The following is a 22,680-nucleotide window of genomic DNA, read 5'->3' as shown; positions in this document are numbered from 1 at the left end:
TGTGTGTGATCCAAAGTTCAAAAGTCGTGTGTGTCAACCATAAAGAACTACGTCTCTAAATTGAGCACTTTAAATTAGAGATTAGAAATGTTCAAAAATTCCAAGGAATTTTTTTTAAAGGTAAGGACCAGGAAAGTAAGTATGGAAATATTCTCATTTAAAATCCCTTGTATCCAAGATTTCTTACACCAGAAAAACTTTTGCTGTATCTCTGGCCGACTGAAAGTCAACAGCAAGCTGGTTAGGAGTGCCACTTGCCTGAGCTAAACTGAGCTAAAACAAAAAGACATGTCTGCTTTAGTCCTTCCCAGTGCAGTAATACCATATGACCTCCTACAAGTGGACCAGGGACTGCAAAGAGTTCCTACCCAGCCCTGCCCACCCAAGAGCCTCTGACTGTAAGAGCACCTCCCTTTAACTCCCTCCTTTAAATTACCCCCACATTGAGATCCCAGGACAGGCTCTGAGCCTTTCCTCAGTCCCAAGCCCTTATCTCCCCAAATGGTAATTAGCCAACAGCACAGAAATGGCTCCCTGAATTTTTCCTATGTCAAACAGTGTTGCTATAACATAGCAAGACTGATTTTCCAGTCTGGAATATGGGAGTAGATTCTTCACATTTAGAATAACATCCCATGTATTCACCTGTTTTTGCTAGCTAACCTATATGAATTGCTCAAAGAAAATTTCAGGCACAGAGGAAAAACAGAAGGAACCATGACAGCTAATGAGGTTATTTGGGGGCCAAATGGGGTCTTGATGATCCTCTTAGGTCATCTCATTTGAGCAGATAGTCACTTCTCCCCACTCTAGCCAGCTCTGACACTGCCTGAACTACACACCCACAACTCTGTCTAGAAATGCTACCTTTCCTTCAAATAATGAAGACAAGTTTCCTGCAGGATTTTGCAGGGCAGCTTCATTTCCATGTTAAGAATCCAATATCCACAACTAAAGGCAACAATTTTTTCTTTCAACATACCCTTTCTGAGATATCTAAAGGTATTTCAGAAGCTTATTGGATTTGATTTGAAGATGGAGAAGTATCTGAAAGAGTCTAGTAAAATCACAAGAGAATTTTCATTTTCTAGGATATCTCTTTTATAGTGATAACGTTTGAAAATATGCATAAAAATATAGCTTCAAAAATAAAGCAGTATCTTATTTTTCTTAAGATTTTATTTATTTGAGAGAGAGAAAGTGAGAGAGAGAGAGACAGCATGAGCAGAAGGGGAGGGGCAGAGGGAAAGAGAAGCAGGCTCCACAGAGAGCAGGGAACACAATGTGGTGCTTGATCCCAGGACCCTGAGATCATGACCTTAGTCAAAGGCAGACACACAACCAGCTGAGCCGCCCAGATGCCCCTAAAACAAGTTTTTAAACTATGGCTAGATATCCTGGGAGTATAGAGATCCAGAAGGATGAAAAATTACTGTTGAGTGAGCCATTCAACTTTAAATTTCCTTTTAATTTGACCTATGAAACATCATACCACCTTACAAAGTCAATCCTAAAATATGCTGTCCAATAGCTATTATCTTATTCTATACATAATGCCAAGATCTTTTATAAATTTTGATGCAATAATATAAGATTATTCAGAATTATAACTACCAAGAAATCACTTGTTCTGAGGAAAAGCTTCAGAATACTCTTGAAATCTATCTATTGTATCTGTTCTTCAAAGGCTAAGTAAACTGGGGAATAGTGGGAAGTCTTAAAAGCATCACATGCCAATATCCTGTTATAGAAACAGGGAACTGAAATACGTACAGATATTAAGTCCAAGATTATTTATAATCAGAGTCTTATCCTAAGAGATACTAGAATCCTTCACACATTTACATAGATTCCCAAATAAAACAGAAGTGTCCTTCATACTTGACCTGAAAAACAGATATACAAGCCTTCTCCAGTTTTAATACTAGTCGTACAGAAAAAAGGCTTTAAGAAAACTTAAAAGAATGTTAGAATCAAAAGTGATTTCTATTTTCTTCTTTCAAATTTTCTGTTTCTGCTAAATTATTTCTAGTAGGCATTCATTACTTGAGGAATCAGAAAATAAAACTCCAAAAAGAAAAGCCCTAACAAAAAATTTTTCCTGAAGTAGTCCACATTAAAACAAATACAGAAAGATATTTCACCCCTAAAGGAAACAGCCACCACTTTATTTATTTCTTCATCAGACAAATAGAGAAAGAATGGGTGCATGAGTGGGGAAGAGCTACATCTAACTACACTACTTCTCCAAGAGGGAGAAGCAGACTTCACACTATGCAGGGAGTGGGATGCTGTATTCGATCCCAGGACTCTGGGATCATGACGTGAGTCGAAGGCAGACATTTAACCTACTAAGACACCCAGGCACCACTGTAGCCACGGCTTTAATCTACCACATGATACATGCTGATAACCCAGCTGACAGTGGTCAACTATAAGTCTGTTCACAGAACTTAGCAACCTTAACAAGTGCTTAGAGGGCACAAGCATATGTTTTAGCACCTACCATTCACCAAGTCCTTCACATATGCTATCTCATTTACTGCTCACACCACTTGACAGAGTCCAATTTGCATCTCCATTTTACAGATGAGGAAACAAAGATGACTAAGCAGCTCGCTCAGGGTGAAGGAGCCACTCTATGGTTATGTGTTTCTCACTGTAACGTCAACCTCTTCCTTTTCTTCTCTAACCCTACCAAATACATCCTCAGAAGCAATGGAGCAAATATTTGCTTTGGGTATTTCTAGTGTTGATGAGCTTGTCCAGTGTCAAAAACGTGAAGGTGTTTGTAAAACCCACCTCTCCCTTACCTTCAAGGTTGGGGCAAGAAGAGCCCCCTGGGGATATGTTCTAATCCACACCTATTAGAGAGAGGGGAATGAAGCTATTGCTGTGGTACATGCAACACGGGCATCTCCCCAATACTATTATTTTGATAATAAAACTATATAACCATGACTCTGAGAAGTTTCCTATAGGACGAGCTATATACATTTGTCAATGTGAAGAAGTGGCTTTTAAAAAAGAAAGTCTAGTAAGTTATCTAATTAGCTAAGTTTACTCACTCCGTTAGGTTACCTTAATTCTACTGAGCAGAGGTGATGACTTCTCCCAAATAACCCATGTTCAAAGTTAAAGATCCCTCAAGAGACTATTTAGAATGGTCTATAAATGACTTTCATTAATTCAATTTTCTGAAAGCATTTATTGTACCCTGCATCCAGACCCTAAAGAAAGCAGCCAAGGAACAAACACTTGAGCAACCATATAATGGTGCCTTCTAGGAGTCCTCAAGTTCTTTAGATACAGGGATTATCTCTGAGAACAGAGGGAGGAGAAGGAGAAAGGAGTGGGGATGTGATTCCTTTAGCTCTTTCTGTAACCGTTACTTCTTCACAGAGAGGTACGGAGAAAATACGGCAAGAGCACAAAATACAGAAAGTGAACACATCAACATTTTTGAGATTATAGTATTTTTAGTATACTCAAAATATTTTATAACTTACCAAGTTACAATGTAGCTTCAAAAACATATTTTATGTTATTAAGGACCACCCACCAAGGTTCTGAAGCCAGATACCCAAATTCATCTCAGGTTCCAAGTGCAAATTTGAAGTGATGTTTTCCATCACGGAAAAGCTGTATGTCAGAACAAAGAACTGGGCTCAAATCTCAACTCTGTGAACATACTAGCTCTGCTATTTTGGACAAGTTATTTCCTAAAAAATGAATTTGCCTTCCACCTGTAATACGGGTAATTCCCAATCCCAAAAGGGTAGCGTGACGTTGCATCTGCCACCAAATGGGCATTTGGTGTTCGTGTTGCCATCCTATCCCTCCCTCCCCAATTAGAAAAACATTTCATCCACCAGAACCCTCAGAGGAAATCAGCTGCTCCTCCAGATAAGACCCGAGACATAAAACTGGTAGAGGATCTTGGGGCGGTCAAAGAAGAACCATGCGGTTCATCCTGCCTTTGGGTTTGATCGCTACCACCCTAGCAATTGCTCCTGTCCGCTTTGACAGGTAAACCTAACTGCCCTGCATTCCAGTCTCTATGCAGGAAGAGGATAAAGGAATGCTTCTTTACAGTTCACATGTTTCATCTTTTTACATTCTTAAAGGGAGAAGGTGCTCCGCGTGAAGCCCCAGGATGAAAAACAAGCAAATATCATAAAGGACTTGGCCAAAACCAACCAGGTAAAGCATTTAGAGGGTTGTTTTATCTTTTCTTCTTGTTTTCTAAAAGCTGCCTCTTTTGTATTTTATTTTTAATGCACACAGAGCTTCCAAAGGCAAAGAAGGGGAAAGTGGCAGAAGGTACTTAGATAATTCAGCCAATCACCACTATAGTGCTTCCCTTGTTTTTGTTTATTTTTTCCCCCAAATTACCACTCCTGTTTTTCCCTCCCAAAAGCTTTGGCAAACAACAGCTTTTTCTAGGTGAAACTGTGAAATAAGGAAGCAGGCATTCTTGACATCTTTCTGGGGGCCTCTTTCCCCCTCCCTGCTAGTCCCTTGCTCCATTCTCCTCTCTCCCACTCTGATATCCACCAGTGCCATAGTTTCTCTTAAAACTATGTAACATCAAGGTACTGGTTAACTGGTAACATCAAAGTAATGGTTTATAATACCAAGATGTGACCGTTCCCAAATGTAGACCCATATTAAAAGGAAACTCTTAAAGAGTTTGATCATTCTTTTAAAATCCAGTGAGCTAACATAACCATTTTCTCATTTATTCAGAGGCTCCCATATACAAAGCACACAGCGCAAGTCACCTTCTATGTATGATTTCAAACTCTCCAACAGATTTTGGGTCAGTGGCATAATTAAACCCACTTAAAACAAAAGAAGTGAAATTCAAAGACAGTAAATTAAATGACCAAGATGACACGGCAGACTTAAATCCAGAACTAAATCTGAGATTTATTCTAGTCACAGCCCCCTCATCACATCAAACTAATCAAAAGTTCTGCTCTTCTAATTTCCCAAATGTTTTTCAAATCCATACTTTCCTTTTCATTCCCTCCCTGTCACTGACAAATTTATGTCTGCCCCACCTTTTTTTTTTTTTTAAGATTTTATTTATTTATTTGAGAGAGAGACAGTGAGAGAGAGCATGAGCCAGGAGAAGGTCAGAGGGAGAAGCAGACTCCGCATGGAGTTGGGATCCCCATGTGGGACTCGATCCCAGGACTCCGGGATCATGACCTGAGCCGAAGGCAGTCGTCCAACCAACTGAGCCACCCAGGCATCCCTGTCTGCCCCACCTTTTAACTGGACTATTTCAATAGCCCCTTATCCAGGGTTCAGGTTCTAGTACTGCCTCCTAAAAAGCCACGTCTGCACTCCAGCCTGACTGCTCTAAAGCTTGATCATTGTATTCCTCCATTTGAAGATTTTTAGTGAGAGGCAGCCTGGTATGAAAAGAGCACAGTCTTCAAAATTTCAAGTACTAGCTCTACACAAGTTCTGTGGCCTTAGGAGAGTTACTTAATTAACTTCTCTCTATCTATTTCCACCTCTGTAAAGTAAGGATAATAATCATACCTACTTCTTAAGGTTGTTATAAAGACTAAGTAAGCTAATAATCTGGTGATGCTAAGAAGGATGCCTGGTCATAATAAGCACTATAGAAGCACTTTCTATTGGTACTGGTGTGACATTTGAAATCCTTCATGATCTGCCAAACTGCAGATCTCTACGGTCTCCCACTCCTCCACCCTCTTTCTCACTGTTCAAGCTCCATGAGCACCCAAACTCCTTTCAATCATACTACATCTCTCATGAGTCCAATTTATGCTGCAGGTTTCTCATCAAAATAAGCTAATAAATACTTGTTGGTTCATAGCAGCCTCATATTAGGGTATAACAGACTGACCTAGAGGTAGAGTGGGATTCAACTACAAAATACTCAGGTGGACTTAGACATGTCTACAAGCTTGGAATGGTGGGTAAAAATTGAGCATTTCCTTCACACTTCCCAAGTTGGGGAATTGTACTTCAGTTGATTTCATGATGGAGTAGGATTTTGAAGAACAACAAGAATTGGAATCTTCGAAAAGTTATTTTAACCTGAATGCTATCCTTTTGGACCAATTCACCAAATTTCTGAAATTCTTAGCTAGAGGAAGAAAAAGAAAAGGGAATCAGCAGCTGTTAAATGTTTGCAGGTCCCAGAATTCACATACATTTCATAATCTTTACAGAGGACTCCAAATGGAGTTCTCTTAACCCTATTCCTTTACAGAAAAGGACTGAAACTCAAGGAGTTTTAGTATTGCCCAAGGGCATATGGATATAACAGAGCTGGAGATTAATATGCCTTCTGTTGGACACAAAACTTGCAGGAATTCCAGAGTTTACAGGGGCAACTGGTTTTGAGGCCTGACTCAGGGGCAGGGTTGAAGAAGCCATATTTTAATCTATATTCCCACTTAGAGACAGATTCTATGGTTAAATAAACTGTGAAACAACCCCACTCAACCCCAAGATGGTAGAAGCAAACAGATTAAGAAAAAACTACTCTCTTTTTTTTTGCATTTATAGATACTATCTATATCCTGAAAAAGTAATCAGTGCAAATGATCAGTACAATCTCTCCCACTCCCTGATATTCAATAGTGTATTTGCACACTCTCTTAAGCTTACTAAGAGAAGGGCCCATACCTTTGTCCAGATTCCTTTTGTAGTGTATGACACATGCATTACTTAAAAAATATGTGTTGGGTGAACAAATTACTGTGACTAACGTTGGAACTCTTCTCTACAGCTTGACTTCTGGTATCCAGATGCTATCCACCACATAGCTGCTAACATGACAATAGACTTCCGAGTTAGTGAAAAGGAATTCCACTCCATCCAGTCTGCCTTGGATCAAAATAAAATGCACTATGAGTAAGTCCTATGAAATATTCAAATGCGTTAGACACTCAAAGTTTGGAGTATCTTGAAATTAAGAAGGAAGTACTATTTTTTTAATTGGGACAAAAAAATGAAAGCTCTGTGAGATAAAAATTTACAGTTACTTCTGAACATACTATTGAGGCCTGCTTACAGAGGTGATGAGATCAAACATGACCACTCAACTTCCATCTTTTTTTGCTTTGATCTGCAAGCAGGGCAATTATCTATGTCTGCCCTCTCCAAAATTCAGCTCCTACTAAGGACATTGTGCATCTGTGCAGGCATGAATGGCTTAGCTACACTCATTGCCTCTGAAAGGTAATCAACACAGAGCTCAAGCACTACTGGTGACCACCAGCACCAATTCTTGAGAATTTTAATTCTCCTGCTACATAAAAAGAGACCCAAATAACTGAGTCAGAGATATAGGAATATAAGATATATAATAAATAATTCTTTATGAAAGAAATTCTACCTCAGAGAAAGCAAAAGCAATGCAACAGAGTAAGATTTAAATCCAACAGGAGTGAATTCTAAGTGACTAAAGATGCAGAAATGAGTCATTGTGCTCCCATAGAGAAATGAGGGAAAATTAGAATTCATTGCCCACCAACCATTGGCCATGCACAGTCTGGGCCCTGGGGCACTGAACAAGGGAGCCCAGTGATGAATTTCACAAATTCACATATACATAGAAAACAAAATGTGTTTGATGGGCTGAGGGGTCTGGTTTTAACTCTACCAGCCCTTGTCATCCCAGTAATTCCCTTAACTGAGACCCTCGCCATTCAAATCACTAAGCACTATCTCTTTCTTTTTGACTTGCTATTTCATGCCTCTGCTACCCAACATGGAGCTGTAACTAAAGAAGCCTTCTTATTCTGGCTGAAAAATATGTTATTTGGCATAGCAGGATTTACTGCTGCTTACCACAGCTTGCTTGTGTTCTTATTGCCACAATATCCTTAATAAATATAAGCTCTTTTGAAATTAAGGAAAGACAAATATAAGACAAGTAAAAAAATTCTTGTTCATGGCTTAATGGCTTAAAAAGTAGCAGGCTTTATTTGTGATTTTTGTTAACAACTGTCTTTGTTTCAAGAGGGTAGTGAAACAAATGTAGAAATTAATAATTGAGGAGCACATATTCAGAATTAATTTCTATCAGCATTTAATAACCCTTTCTAACTAATATATCAATATGTGTTTTTCTATGTTCTTATAAATTGTACCATTAAAATTAGAATTAGAAAGACACTATATAAACGTACCTCAGAAACTAGTAGTATATTAGAGTCTAGTAGTATATTAGAAGATCTCAGAAACTAGTAGTATATTAGAGACTCTCTACTTACACTAAGGTTCAGATGGTCTTGATTCTTTCATCTAAATGAAATCATTCCTCCCCCCCCGTATATTCTCCAGTGCCTGTGTCTCTTGATTCACTTCATAGCCAGTCTTCTTAAATGTGTGCCTCAATTATTATACACTTTATTTTACTTCATTAGCATAGACCTGACCCAAATTCCTGTGATCAACCAATTCTTAAAAGGTATCCAGCCCAAGCTAAAATAAATTTTAATTAATTAACTTATTTATTTATTAATTTTAGCAGGTCACTTTTGTTTAATTTGATTTGAAGAGCAACAGAAAAATAAAGTATTAAGTTCTCTGTAATATACTAGTAATATAGACAAAAAGCTAGTTGCTTGGCATGAGTTTGGACAATAGAACAGATCGCGGTGACAGAAGATATCTAGGCAGGCAGCACTTCTCTCTCCTCTTTGGACCTCTAGGTTTCCCTTAGGCTGAAACAATTCTGACTCAAGCAGAGGTCTAAATCCAGATTCTCACAAATACAGTGTGTTTTTCACTTTGTCTTATGCCAAAATACTTCCTTGCTACCTACATCAAGAACCAAAGTGTTAAGCTACCAATAAAAATTAGTGTTATCTAATTAGGACATGATTTCCAGAAATTGGTCCAAATTAGCCACAGTTGTGGGAAAGCCATATAATTAGATAGTTACCTTCCTCAGAAATATAAATATGTAAAGTGATCTGTGCAGATAAGGACTATTTAAATCTTCTCTCCAAGTACTAATTATATAGATAATTTTATTTGCATATTAATTATATGTGTTACTTGGTGTCAGTCAGTAACAGAAAAGTGTTCTAAGAACAGAAACATCTGGTGGACCCAGGCACCAGTCTGAAAAAAACCACATTAAGAAGCTGGTTTGACACAACAATTTACTTAGATATCCTTCATTAGACAGCACATATAAACCATTATTTAAAGTATCTGTGTGTGATTTTTTTTAAGTTTTAGAAAATTAAATTACCAAGACAGATCTTATTTCATTTGTTTTATTTATTTATTTGACAGAGAGAGAGAGAGATCATAAGCAGGCAGAGAGGCAGGCAGAGAGAGAGGAAGCAGGCTCCCCTCTGAGCAGAGAGCCCAATGCAGGGCTCAATCCCAGGATCCTGAGATCATGAACTGAGCTGAAGGCAGAGGCTTAACCCACTGAGCCACCTAGGTGCCCCAGATTTAATTTTAAAGTAGCATGTTTGAGGGGCATCTGGGTGGCTCAGTCATTGGGTGTCTGCCTTTGGCTCAGGTCATGATCCCAGGGTCTTGGGATCGAGCCCTGCATAGGACTCCCTGCTTGGGCCTGAAGCCTGCTTCTCCCTCTCCCACTCCCCCTGCTGGTGTTTCCTCTGTCACTGTGTCCCTCTGTCAAATAAATATAATCTTTAAAAATATAGATATATATATAGCATGTTTGCTCCATTTTTATTTACAATTTTACAAAATCATAAAAGACCAAATAAAACAAATAATACCTATATACCAACAAACCTGAACAGACTTGTAAATAGACTTCTAAAAAAAGCACACCTAAGGGGCATCTGGGTGGCTCAGTTAGTTAAGTGACTGCCTTCGACTCAGGTCATGATCCTGGGGTCCTGGCATTGAGTCCCACATCGGGCTCCCCTTGCTCTGTGGGGAGTCTGCTTCTTCCTCTCCCTGCCATTTCCCCTGCTTGTACTCTCTCTGTCAAATAAACAAATAAAATCAAGAAAGAAAGAGAGAAGGAAGGAAGGAAGGAAGGAAGGAAGGAAGGAAGGGGAAAGAAAGAAAGAAAAAGAAAGAAAGAAAGAAAGAAAGAAAGAAAGAAAGAAAAGTAGATCTATTGGAGTGATTCTATAGGAGCAGACACCATATTTAGATTCAGTAGTTAAAAACCCCAGTGCTTTTACCAATTCTTTTACACATTTTAGATTATCTTTTCTTTGATCAAAAGTTAAAATTAGAAAATAAGGAATTATTAATGAAAGGTAATTCAGAAAGCAACTACTAATATAAATGGTACAACACAAATAAAGCAGTGGGTTAAAACCTCTGCCTTCACTCAAATCAAGATCCCAGGGTCCTGGAATCAAGCCCTACATCGGGCTCTCTGCTCAGCAGGGAGCCTGCTTCCCCCATCCCCCCATCTCTTTCTGTCTGCCTTTCTGCCTACTTGTGATCTCTGTCAAATAAATAAATAAAATCTTTTTTAAAAAATTAAGTGAAATCTTATTAAGATGCACATAAGATTATGTGGGAAATGCAAAAGAAATCTATATCAAACTGACCAATCTATATCAAACTGACTTACTGACACTTCATATTAATATCCAATTACCTAATAAAGATCAGACACAATTTAATACTCCAAATGTATACACAGTCCTATCAGATAAGTATTTCAAATAAATCATCCTAATGTCTTGTCCCATTTTTCCTTTTGTTCTACATTTTTATATATCACTTGCCCAAGAATGAAACATGTATGTTGATACCTGCTACAAACTGCAAAGAAATGTTGGTCATGGTGGAAAGCAGTAAAGTAAATAAGAAAATTAAAATAAAATTAAATTAAAGTAAAGTAAAGTAAATAAGCAGTAAATAAGAATGTGGATTCTCAGTGAGGCTGCCTGGGTCCAGTCCCATCTAAACTACATGTTAGTTATTTAAACAACGATAATTTACTTAACTTCTCTTCACCTCATTTTCTTCATCTCTAAAATAGAGGTTTCATGAAGATTGGCTGGGACAATAAAATCATCCTTTGCCTGGTTCCTCTCCTTTACTAATGCAAGTGAGGGAAAGACCACTTATACATGTATTTATATGAGTGCACACACATACATTCACACATACACACTCTACAACAGAGGATAACTAGGGGCTATCACTAGATGCTCCCTTTCCCTCCTAGTGAGTAAATTAGTGCCTTAAAGTTTATTATCCAACACAGAGGTGTGCCTCAAATGTTGGGAAATCCATATCAGTTAATGCCAAGTTGAATACATGGTAACCCAGTTAGGGAGTAATTTCGGACAAATGGGATCTTGTGGAAACCTGAACTCACACTTTTTGAGTAGCCCCTATCCTGCTGGAATGTGGCCATATAAGAGGGGAGGCAATCCAGACCTCTAGATTATAAGACACCATAAAAAGGACTTCGCATCCCTAAAACATGCTTCCCTATCTCTCTCTCTCTCTCTCTCTCTCTCACACACACACACACACAGCCTATGGCTGTCACATACATTGGTCTACCATTCTCCATTTCTTTGTTACTCTTTAAAAAGCAACAGAAGGAGCCCTGAAATTGTCAAAAAAAAGAACTCATCTTGCCTCTTCTCTGAGCTTCTTATCTACTTCCTGAACTTGTGACACAGTCTTCTAGGAGAGAAGCTGGTCAACGGGGAGAACTTTGCACAATACTCAGTAGTCTAAGAAGACTACAGGTCTGAGGGCAATTCCCAGAGATTTCACTCCTTGTCATTGGGAGCATCATTGTAAATGGCTCACAGCTGGAATACTGAAATCAGACCCCTCTAAGTTCAAATCCCAACATCTGTATTTTAACAGTTGTGTCAACTTTGGAAACCTCTCCCTAACCTTTGGGGGTGATAATGGTACCCAATTAATAGTGACAATGTGAAGATCAAATAATAAAATCATCACATCATAGTGGTGATGTAAAGATCAAATCAAATAATAAAGATGATGTGAAGATCAAATAATAAATACCAGGCTGTGCTGAATGCCTGGCAATAAGAAAGGTTCAACAAACATTAGTCATTTATATCATTAAATCCTCAATGATAATTATCTATCCTTCCATCTACATTTAGGAATTTCTTTAACAAATTAAGCAAATCTTGGAACGCTAAAATAATATTTGGGAAAAAGTAATTTGGTTTCATCTGCTTAAGCCTAACTGCTGTTTAGTGGAGGGGCTCATGAAAATAACATCTGGCCCTAGTTTTTAATTTCCAGCCTTAGGCTTAATTTCCAGTCCTTATCAGCAACAATCTGGCACCATTCTGATGTCCTCATGCAGCTGCTTTATGGAAAGGTCGTATTTTAGCTCACATGATTTTCTTTTGCTGCTGTTACCACAAGAGCTAAATTGATATACGTAAGTCTAAAATATTCTTAGATATGAGCTTCCTGTGACTAATTAATACTGCTTTATGTTATGAATCAACCTCTGGGACCATAAAATTTCTCTTTTGCTTGGTTCCTCTTCTATAAATGCAGGTAGAGCAAAAGCCTCATACCCTTTTTAGAACTTAGAACAATTAATTAAAGGAATTCATTATGTCTATAGTGACCACCCAAAATATAATTTCTAACCCTCTCAGGCTTCATGAGTTTTAGGGCAACATGTCACAGTTGATTCTAAATCTGGTGTCATAATTTTTCTTCTGAGAAATCCCAGGTTCATCATAAGTCAAAAAGCCAAGCATACAGTGAATTAGATATAATGTGCATAATAATGTGTTTGTCAGTAATGTTAATAGGAATCAATATTCATGAGTAGTACTTGGTGTCATGTGCTAAATAAACTCTAATTAGAAGTATACCTCATTTATCGTCTGTCTCCAAACTCAGATCAGTCAATCAGCAAGAAAAAACCGACAAGTAGAGTGGATGCTACGGTGTCACAGTTCATTATCGTTAAGAAACTGAAGATATCAGAGTCAAACAACTACATACCACCAAAGCCTGGTTAAAGACATGTTAAGTCTGTGAAGTGGTTGTCAATTTTGTGACTCAACTTCACTTCAGCTTCATTGGGTACCTGTGGCTTGCTAATCACTTCCCACATTTCAAATCATTTCATCCTCACCACACTCCTGGCTGATATGTTTGGTTCCATTGTAAAAGCGAGTAAACTGAGGCTGAGAGAGAGGGTTAACCCACCGAAGATCACATAAAGTATTAAGCCAAAATGGGGTTGGAATCCAAGAATGACCACAGAGCCTCTTTTCACCAGGTCACTACTTCCTTTTATGGTTGGGCTCATGGAGGTGAAAAAGTGCATGATACTGTCCTAATTTATTAGAATGCATGTTTAAAAATAGACAGTATCTTCCTACATAGGACTTACTGCTAACAGAAGGAAAATACATATGCATTTCATAAACAATAGTAACACCTTTTTTTATAAGAAATCATTTGGAACTATGATAATCCAAATAAGGAAACTATTCAAGTACAACTTAAAACAATTCTTGATTTTAAATATTTCATGAAATATTTCTATTATAAGCCATCACTCTATCCTGAAAAACAAGGTACAGTAAATACTACAGTTTAATTTGGTTGAGGAATTACCATTACTAACAGAAATTTTCACACTGTGCTTTAAAAGAATGACATCCTTAAGAGCTATTCACATTATTAAAATATGCTAGGTCATTTGGATTTACACCAAGTGATACCTATGTTTGCAAAATCCTTCTGTTGATATAGTTTATTTTCCTCTTTTTGCTATTAGCTATCTCCTAATGATAGCATGCTGCTTTCTACAAGTTATTTTACCTATGCCCAATGTATTCCTTATAGATCAAATAAGCTTTCTATAATTACATCTAAAATAAGATGAATGAAGCTTTTTGTGAGGGTGTTTATTAATCTCTGATGATTACAACATTACATATAACATACTAAGGAATCTAAAACTAAAATTCAATGCAACTAGATACCAACAGACAATAATAATTTGATCATATGGAAAAATACCACTATATTAATCTCAAAAGGCAATCAACATTATATGTAGTGGTGAAAGACTGGTTTTCTTGTTAAAAGCAGGAAAAAAATAGAATGCCCTCTTTCACCATTACTACTTTCCATTGTTCAGGAGGTTTAACCAATGCAATAAAGCAAGGGGAAAAAAATGGTTATTGGAATAAAAAAAAAGTAGAAAGTATTATTTTTTATAAAAGAAATAACTACCTCAACAAATGAATGGATAAAGAAGATGTAATATATAGATATATAGATATATATACATACACAATGGAATACTATGCAGCCATCAAAAGAAATGAAATCTTGCCATTTGCAACGATGTGGATGGAATTAGAGGGCATTGTGCTGAGCAAAATAAGTTAATCAGAGAAAGACGATTATCATATGATCTCCCTGATATAAGAAATTTGAGAGGCAGGGTGGGAGATTTGGAGGGTAGTGAAGGAAAAAATAAAACAAGATGTGATCAGGAGGGAGACAAACCATAAGAGACTTTTAATCTTACAAAACAAAATGAGGGTTGCCAGGGAGGGGAGGCAGGAGAGGGTGGTTGGGTTATGGATATTGGGGAGGGTAAGTGCTAGGGTGAGTGCTGTGAAGTTGTAAGCCTGATGATTCACAGACCTGTACCCCTGGGGCAAAAAATAAATTATATGTTAATAAAAATAATTAATAAAAATGAAGAAATAACTACCCCAAAACCCTACAAAAAAAACCCTAAAGCCATAGCTAAAAAATTCTCAGAAGTGAAAAGATCATTTTTAACTAATAAGGTGGCTAACAGATAAGTGTAACTAAAGCAATGTTTTTTTAATAATATGAATAGCTAGTTCAAATGGTTAGTAAGAAAAAAAGCCACTCATAAGACTAATAAAAATATATGAATAAACAAAATATACAAAATTTTACTGAAGAATCAAGAAGACAGTTTTATTATGGTCCATAATTAATAAGGATCTTCTCAAAAAAAATAAGGTTCTTCTCAAATTTATTCCTAATTTAATACAGTTCTAATGAAAAGCCTATATTTTTCTAATAATTCTAATCACTTCTAAAATGATTCTGACCAAATATTTATTAATAACAGGAAATTATTAATTATTAATAACAGGAAAACTTGGAAACAAGAATAAGGAGAGAGACACTACATTAAACATTAAAATTCAATATTAAAACTATAATTAAATATGGTTTGGTTCTTATGTAACAGTAGGAAAACAGGCCAGTGGAGCACAACAGAAAATCCCCAAACAGACAAAACATACAAAAATATTTGAGTACATATGAGATGACAATGGCATTTCTGAACCATAAATCTTAAAGTCAAGCAAAGTTGCATTCAAACTCCCAACCCCAACATACACAAATTATGGGTATTTACGTTTTCTAAGCAACAATGTCCCCATCTGTAAAATGGTGCTAATATTAATAAGATAAAAACAAAACAATGTATGTGAAGCAGGACCTGACCCATAAGAAACAATGGATGTTCAAGTGAAAATGTCAGGTAGGCAGCTGGATGAACAAGGCATGGGAGAAGAGCTAGAAGCATGGGAGGTTCAGGAGAGAGTCCAGAACTGGAAATACAAATGTTGGCAACCATTACAGCCATGGAATTCAATGAAATGAGATAAGATAACTCAGGAATAGAGATAAAAATAGAGAAGAGGGTAGAGGTATGAGAGTTCTGGGTCCCCAATTAGCCTCCAACAATTCTTCCTGTCTCTTATCTCACTCTCTCCAAATCAAACTATTTTCTAGCTCTGTAACTTTGGACAAGTTATTTAAACACTTTGTGTCTCAGTTTTGTCATCTATAAAATGAGGATAATAATTTCATGTGACGATTGAAGAGTTAATGTACATAATGTACATAATATACATAAGGTTTAGAGCAATGACTGGGACATGGTAAGTAAGTACTTACTATGACAGTTATTCAAGTTTCTCCCACCTCTCAAAGCATCAAGTGATATGGGATGGTCAGTAAATTTGTACCTAAGAATATCCACTATTACCTGTGTTGCGTGTATGTGAATGTGTGTATGTTTGAAGAATGCTGGAGAATGACTATAGATCAATGCTGACCAACAGTAGTATAATGCAAGCCCTATGTGCAATTTTAAACATTCTAGTAGCCACATTAAAAAAGTTAAAAAGCAATAGGCAAATTACTTTTAGCAATATAGTATAACCCAATATTATTACTTCAAAATATTATTTCAACACATAATGAATATAAAACTCATTAGTGAGATGTTTTACATAATTTTTTATAAAAAGTCTTCATAATGTAGTATACATCTGACATAACAGCAACCTCTTTTTTGGACAACCCCTATTCTAAATGCTCCATAGCAATGTGTGGTTAGACTACCACACTGAACAACTCAGCTCTAGATAAATGGGAAGTTTAAAAATATATATATATTTTATTTATTTATTTGACAGAGAGAGACAGAGCGAGACAGGGAACACAGCAGAGGGAGTGGGAGAGAGAAAAGCAGGCTCCTTGCTCTGCGGGGAGGGGCTCAATCCCAGGACCGTGGGATCATGACCTGAGCTAAAGGCAGACACTCAACGACTGAGCCACCCAGGAGCCCCAAATGGAAAGTTCTGAAGCCAGACACATGACATATCTAAAAGAGATGGTTAGAGAATAATGAAGAAACAGGGCAAACTTGATCTAAGATAGAGAAGAAGGAAGAGAAAATTTCTGTAAATGAGAGATAACTGGGTTTTTTTTCCTCCAATAAATGTGTATTTTATCATTCCCCTGTCAAACAGAATCTTGATTCATGATCTGCAAGAAGAGATTGAGAAACAGTTTGATGTTAAAGAAGATATCCCAGGCAGGCACAGTTATGCAAAATACAATAACTGGAATAAGGTACAGTATACTTCAAAAAAAAAAAAAAACTTCAAAAAACAAAACAAAACAAAACAAAAAAACTATAACCCTTAACATTTGTTCTCATTTAGTTTTTTTTAGTTGTTTTTTTTTTTATTCTAATTCCTCAAAATTGGTTTTGTTCTCAAGATTATTGCTTGGACTGAAAAAATGGTGCATAAGCATCCTGAAATGGTCTCTCGTATTAAAATTGGAACCACTGTTGAAGATAATCCACTGTATGTTCTCAAGGTAAAAATAATTCAAGAGCTACTGATTCTTATTATTTTGGGAAAATATTAACTTAAAAGTTACTTTGTGACCCAACTAGTGAATTCTGAGGCAATAAAAAATTTATATTTTTCTGAAGAACATATAGAAGTGATAGGTGGTTTTAGGTAGTACCAATAAAGTCCCTGAATAAACCATTTGTGGGACACAATGGACAAACTCAGACAAATCTCTTATCCCATATCTTTATTAGAAGAGTTTATGATGTCCCTGATAGATAAAAGTTTTCCATCCATTAAAATTGAGTGAAGCTAGTGATTAAATGTCATGAAGAAGAGAATTTTAAGTATCACAGAATCACAGGATCCTGGAAGAGTATCTAAGCCATTTCAACCCTATGTTGACAGGGAATTCCCTTCTCTAATGGAGCTGACAATTACTGTTCAGCTGCTGCTGGATTTTTCTACATCCAAAGACACTCTTCCCTGAAACATGCCCTTAATAACTGAGAAGTCCTTCCTTACCCTGAATTGCCATCCACTTATTCTAAGTACCCAAACAAAACAAATCTAAATTCTCCTCAAAATGATAATTCTTCAAATATCCAGCCACTGTTCCTCCTCCCCACTGCAAACACAACTATAAAATCTTTTCCACCCAAAGCTAAATGTCCCATTTATGAAACCAGAAAAATAAAAGGAAATGGCAGAAACAGAAACAACACATAATCTATTTCTCAGACCGAAGGATGTTAACAATAAAATAAGAAAACAATATACTACGATTTTTTAAAAACCCTAAAAGCAATTCTGATACTAGGAAAATTTTTTGAAAAAATAGACTATGTGATAGATTATGAATTATGTATAGACATTTAAGGATATGTGCCATCGTCCTCCCTGAGAACAATATGTGCATATGCAGTTATTCAACAGAAGACAGGGAAAAGAATTGCTTTGAGCATAAGAGTTACTGGACAACAAAGGATCAATGTGTGACAAAATAATATCTCAAGTTTATTTTTAAATAGATTGGGAAAAGGGATGAAAGAAGAAAGGCTATCTTTATGGATTGTGGCATTCATGCACGAGAATGGATCTCCCCAGCATTCTGCCAGTGGTTTGTCTATCAGGTAAGTGAATCGGAACACTCATCCAATTCTCCTTTGATTGTCAAATCTCCAGCCGTTCACTGTGTGGCAACACCCCTTTCCAAATGAGTGCAATTCCACTTAACTGGAAGGGTTCACATTTGGTGCTGTCAGGAAATAAATGCTCTGGATTTTACTCATTGTTGGGGTTTTTATAAAATTGACACCTTCCTTCAAACTTCTTGAATTTCAGCTGACAGTTTACAAAACTAAAAGAATTTTTTGAGGTTATGATATGGTTTCTCCTATACTGAAGTACAGACAATCTGAAGCTACCTTCATATTACAACCTATAATCTTAGCCTTTCTTCGGTGAGCTCAAAGCAGAGACCTCGAGTTCCTGTTCAGATCTTTAACTGGCCAATCACACACTTGGAATTTTCATACTTAATTCCCTCTCCAAGGGAAAAACAACTCATCCTTTTTAAAGGTAAATCCAGCTTATGAGTTGTTCCTCTCATTCTGTTCTATTCTGATTCTTACCATCTTTTAAATTTCTCTTTCATGCCAGCTTTTGCAAACAACATGCTGATGTGATACGCATGACAATGGCTCTCTGGGCATGGATGCTTTAACTAGGAATGAATCTGCCAGTAGAACTGATTTATCCCTGCAGTTGTTTTAGCTCTTCCAGCTGAGGGCCAAGAGTTCCCCTTACTCAACCTATAAAGAAATACATGGGCTACAAGAAATGCCCTGGCTCTGGAACAAATGTACCTGGAAGAGATTTTCCAAGAATGAGAGAGATTTTAGGCAGCCATAGGAAGTACAGATAATTCCAGAAATATCAGTCTGTTGGGAGAAAAGGAGTTGATTGGTCAATCTAAATGCTTGAGTTTTTTTTATTAATCAAGCATTTTTCTTTAATCCTATTTATAATTAATTTATAAATAATCTCCAATATTTACATATTTCTATGCTTACAAACTCAATCTTTATTTACCTAAAGGATGTGAGGGGTACAATCTATTTAAATCAAGGTGTATGTCTAATTTTTGACTTGGCTCTGTTCTTCCTATATAACATATCTTGCATACTATACGTGGAATGCTACAGTCTTGACAATTAAATGATCCTTTAAAGAATGGTCAGTTCAATTATTTTCACTAGTCTGAATAAGTAACTTTTATATGGGTCATTTATTTTTATGCTATTTGGAGGAAATATGTTTGAAATCACGTAACACTGGGCAAATGGCCAAAGCGGTGGTAGTTATTACTATTATAGCCACAGCTTTCCACATGGTGGTGAACTTTCCACCAATAGCTTAATTTTTTCCTATTCTTATAGGCAGCCAAAACTTATGGAAAAAATAAAATTATGACCAAACTCCTGGACCGAATGAATTTTTATGTTCTTCCTGTATTCAATGTTGATGGATATATTTGGTCATGGACACAGGTAAGAGACCATAATCTCTTGTTTGCATTTGGACAATATAGTATTTACTGACTTTAATGCACAGTTTGTTATGCATTAAGTTTAAGGTTTCAATAACCAGTTAATTCTAATTCAGAAAAATGTAATTTTAAAGAATCTCAATTTCAGACTAAGGCAAGCATGATTTCCTGGTTACATAGGTGTCCTTGAAATAATATGAAATTTCTGCTGCTGAAGCTAGTAATGAATAAAAAGAAAAAGAGCAATAATTATAAAAGAAATGTATGTTATATGATATGGAAAAAAGCACATTCTACCTAAAAAATAAAAGTCAATTAAAGACATTGTGAACACTGATCTCAAAGCAAAAGGCACTGTATTCCAGTCTATCTGTAACAGAATCTGATGTGGAATAAATGTATCAAAATAAACAAATATATAAAAGAGTGACACAGTTATCTACCTGTCCTTTAACTAGATCCCTTACTGCCCTATTGTTGCTAAATAACATTAATACTGAATATTCAGACAGATACTATCACATTCAGTTCTTTCTGAAAATTATGCTCCAACAGTCACAATTTGGCCTGTTTAATACCCGAAATCTATAAATGGTGAAGGATGTAATGAAGTTGAAATTTAAATTACAGGTAATTTCAGAACATTATTCATCACTTTCTAGTACCAAGAACCAATCAACAGTTCTTGAAGTTAATTAAATTATTTTATCAAGGCCTTAGAACAGTAATTTAAAAAAACAATGTTTCTGAAAATATTACAAATTACAGGAAAACAATATATTTTTCTTCATAAAAAGGAGCCTCAGGTTAACTAGGCAGATTTCAAATAATGCTGTGGACACCTGCAGAGAGGGTCTGAAATGATCCTCTGAAATGAAATGAAATTGAAAAATGTAAACTGATCTAGTATAAACACTTAAAGCATTCAATCCTGCAGAACCGCATGTGGAGAAAAAATCGTTCCAAGAACCAAAACTCCAAATGCATCGGCACTGACCTCAACAGGAATTTTAATGTCTCATGGAACTGTAAGTAGTACACTTGATCTCAAGGAAAATAGCTATAAAAGAGTGTTCAGGGGCACCTGGGTGGCTCAGTGGATTAAAGCCTTTGCCTTGGCTCAGATCATGATCCCAGGATCCCAGGATCGAGCTCCACATAGGGCTCTCGGCTTGGCAGGGAGCCTGCTTCCTCCCTCTCTCTCCGCCTGCCTCTCTGGCCTACCTGTGATCTGTCAAATAAATAAATACATAAAATCTTTAAAAAAAAAAAAAAAAAGTGTTCACACAGCAAATTCAGTTAAACCACTGACTTATTTCAGTAAAATATGTATCCCCTGAGTGTTAATTTTATAATCTAAAAAATAAAAGATAATCATCCCTACTTTAGAAATATTATGAATGTTTTGTCATATGGGAGGAAGTGCGGGGGTGGTGTTTATCAAACCATCTCTTACTTAATATATCTAGCTTGCTAAAACTTGGGCACAATCCAGATGCACAAAAATTCAGAATCTGAAGAGAGGTCTCAGGTCCCTCCTCTTCTGGTCTGATAACAGCTGAGAAATACCAGTGGTTAAAACCAGCAGACAGATAGTTCTTCAGATGTTTAGTGAAAAGAAACAGCTGGGTCAAAGAACCTGAAAGGTTTAATAGAAATGCAATGATAAGCAGAAGCCTGCTACATCAAATAACACTGTAGTTGTTACAAAAATCTGACTTCATCATTACATACATTCAAGGAGAAATTACCACTACCCCTATTCGTAAATTTTTTCCTTTACCTAACTTGGTTGAAAATACCACCTTAGCTTTTAATTTTATTCTACCACAGTAATTATGATAATAGCAGCTATCCCTAAGCAAGAGCTGCCTGATGAAATGGGTTGAAGAAACTCAAAACTCCAAAAAGGTAATTCATACCAGTCCCTAACAAGTTGGAGTGGAACTGGGTTCTGAACTGGAACTGGGTTCTATCCGGCTCCAGGCTCTGGGCTGCTTCTAGTGTACTATTCTTATAATCTTGGGAAACAGAGGCAAAATAAACAAGGCTAAGAATACTCCAGTGGACTGAGTCTGTCACATTCTGAGTTGTGTGTACAAAGTTGGTCTGCAATGACTATGACACCAGAGACATTGAGGCAGCCTATAAACCTGGGAGATAAAAATGTCTAAAACATTTTGTGTGTCCATATCAGAAGAGGCAGGAGCTTTTCTGAGGGGAAGCAGACTGTGATCTCATCCACCCATGTCCACTGCAGCTTTTCCGAACACCAAGAATCCATGTTTGAATACCTATGGAGGCCCAGAACCAGAGTCCGAGAAAGAGACCAAGGCTGTCACTGATTTCATTCGAAGTCACCTGAAATCAATCAAGGCCTATATCACCTTCCACTCCTATTCCCAGATGCTACTGTTTCCCTATGGATATACATCAAAACTGCCAGCTAACCACAAGGACCTGGTATGTAGAAAAAAATAAAAAACCTACAGTTACTCACTGACAGACATTGCCACTGACTTTCACAAACAACCCTTCTCTATGAACAACTGCATGAATTGAAAGAATTTCACATTTTAATACCAAAGGAAAAAACTAATAGAGTTTATCTTAAAGTTTACTTTAGAGTTAAAAGTCATAATTCCTAGATTAATCTTTCATGTGATAAAAAGATAGAGACAAAATCTTTCAATGGGATTCTCAGATTAAGCCAGTGGAGAAAAATGTCTAGGCCATCCAGACCAGAATTCCATTACTACTCAGATTGTTATATAAACACTTACCATGGACAAATTCTAAAACCACAAGCACCAAAAGTCTAATAGAACAGCAAAGATATCTATTTCTGTCCCTAAAATGCCATATTTAAGAAGATCCATTGTATTTTTATCCTCCTAGTCCACTTGGAAATAATATTAATTCTGTTACTACCCAAAGAAAGAACATTATGAATGTTTGTGAAGTTTCCTCACTGAGAACATACTGTCTTTCAGG

At 36.6% G+C, this 22,680-nt stretch overlaps 1 protein-coding gene across 2 annotated transcripts in view; it reads left to right on the top strand.

The window, feature by feature from the left end:
• The first annotated feature begins 3,891 nt into the window (after positions 1-3,891).
• Positions 3,892-22,680, top strand: part of CPA3 (carboxypeptidase A3) — a 31,278-nt gene continuing 12,489 nt past the window's right edge. The window contains exons 1-9 of one of the 2 annotated variants that reach the window (XM_059163829.1): positions 3,892-4,029; positions 4,128-4,203; positions 6,779-6,903; positions 16,803-16,905; positions 17,056-17,157; positions 18,167-18,268; positions 19,577-19,687; positions 20,624-20,714; positions 21,947-22,149. In XM_059163829.1, the coding sequence (XP_059019812.1) occupies positions 3,962-4,029; positions 4,128-4,203; positions 6,779-6,903; positions 16,803-16,905; positions 17,056-17,157; positions 18,167-18,268; positions 19,577-19,687; positions 20,624-20,714; positions 21,947-22,149 (981 nt within the window). In that variant the 5' untranslated portion in view covers positions 3,892-3,961. The remainder of the gene's footprint in view (positions 4,030-4,127; positions 4,204-6,778; positions 6,904-16,802; positions 16,906-17,055; positions 17,158-18,166; positions 18,269-19,576; positions 19,688-20,623; positions 20,715-21,946; positions 22,150-22,680) is intronic. The other variant, XM_059163830.1, reaches the window with a different exon arrangement.

Source organism: Mustela lutreola, chromosome 2 (genome assembly GCF_030435805.1).
Source record: "Mustela lutreola isolate mMusLut2 chromosome 2, mMusLut2.pri, whole genome shotgun sequence".
NCBI lineage: Eukaryota > Metazoa > Chordata > Mammalia > Carnivora > Mustelidae > Mustela > Mustela lutreola.
This window is presented reverse-complemented; position numbering and strand designations above follow the sequence as displayed.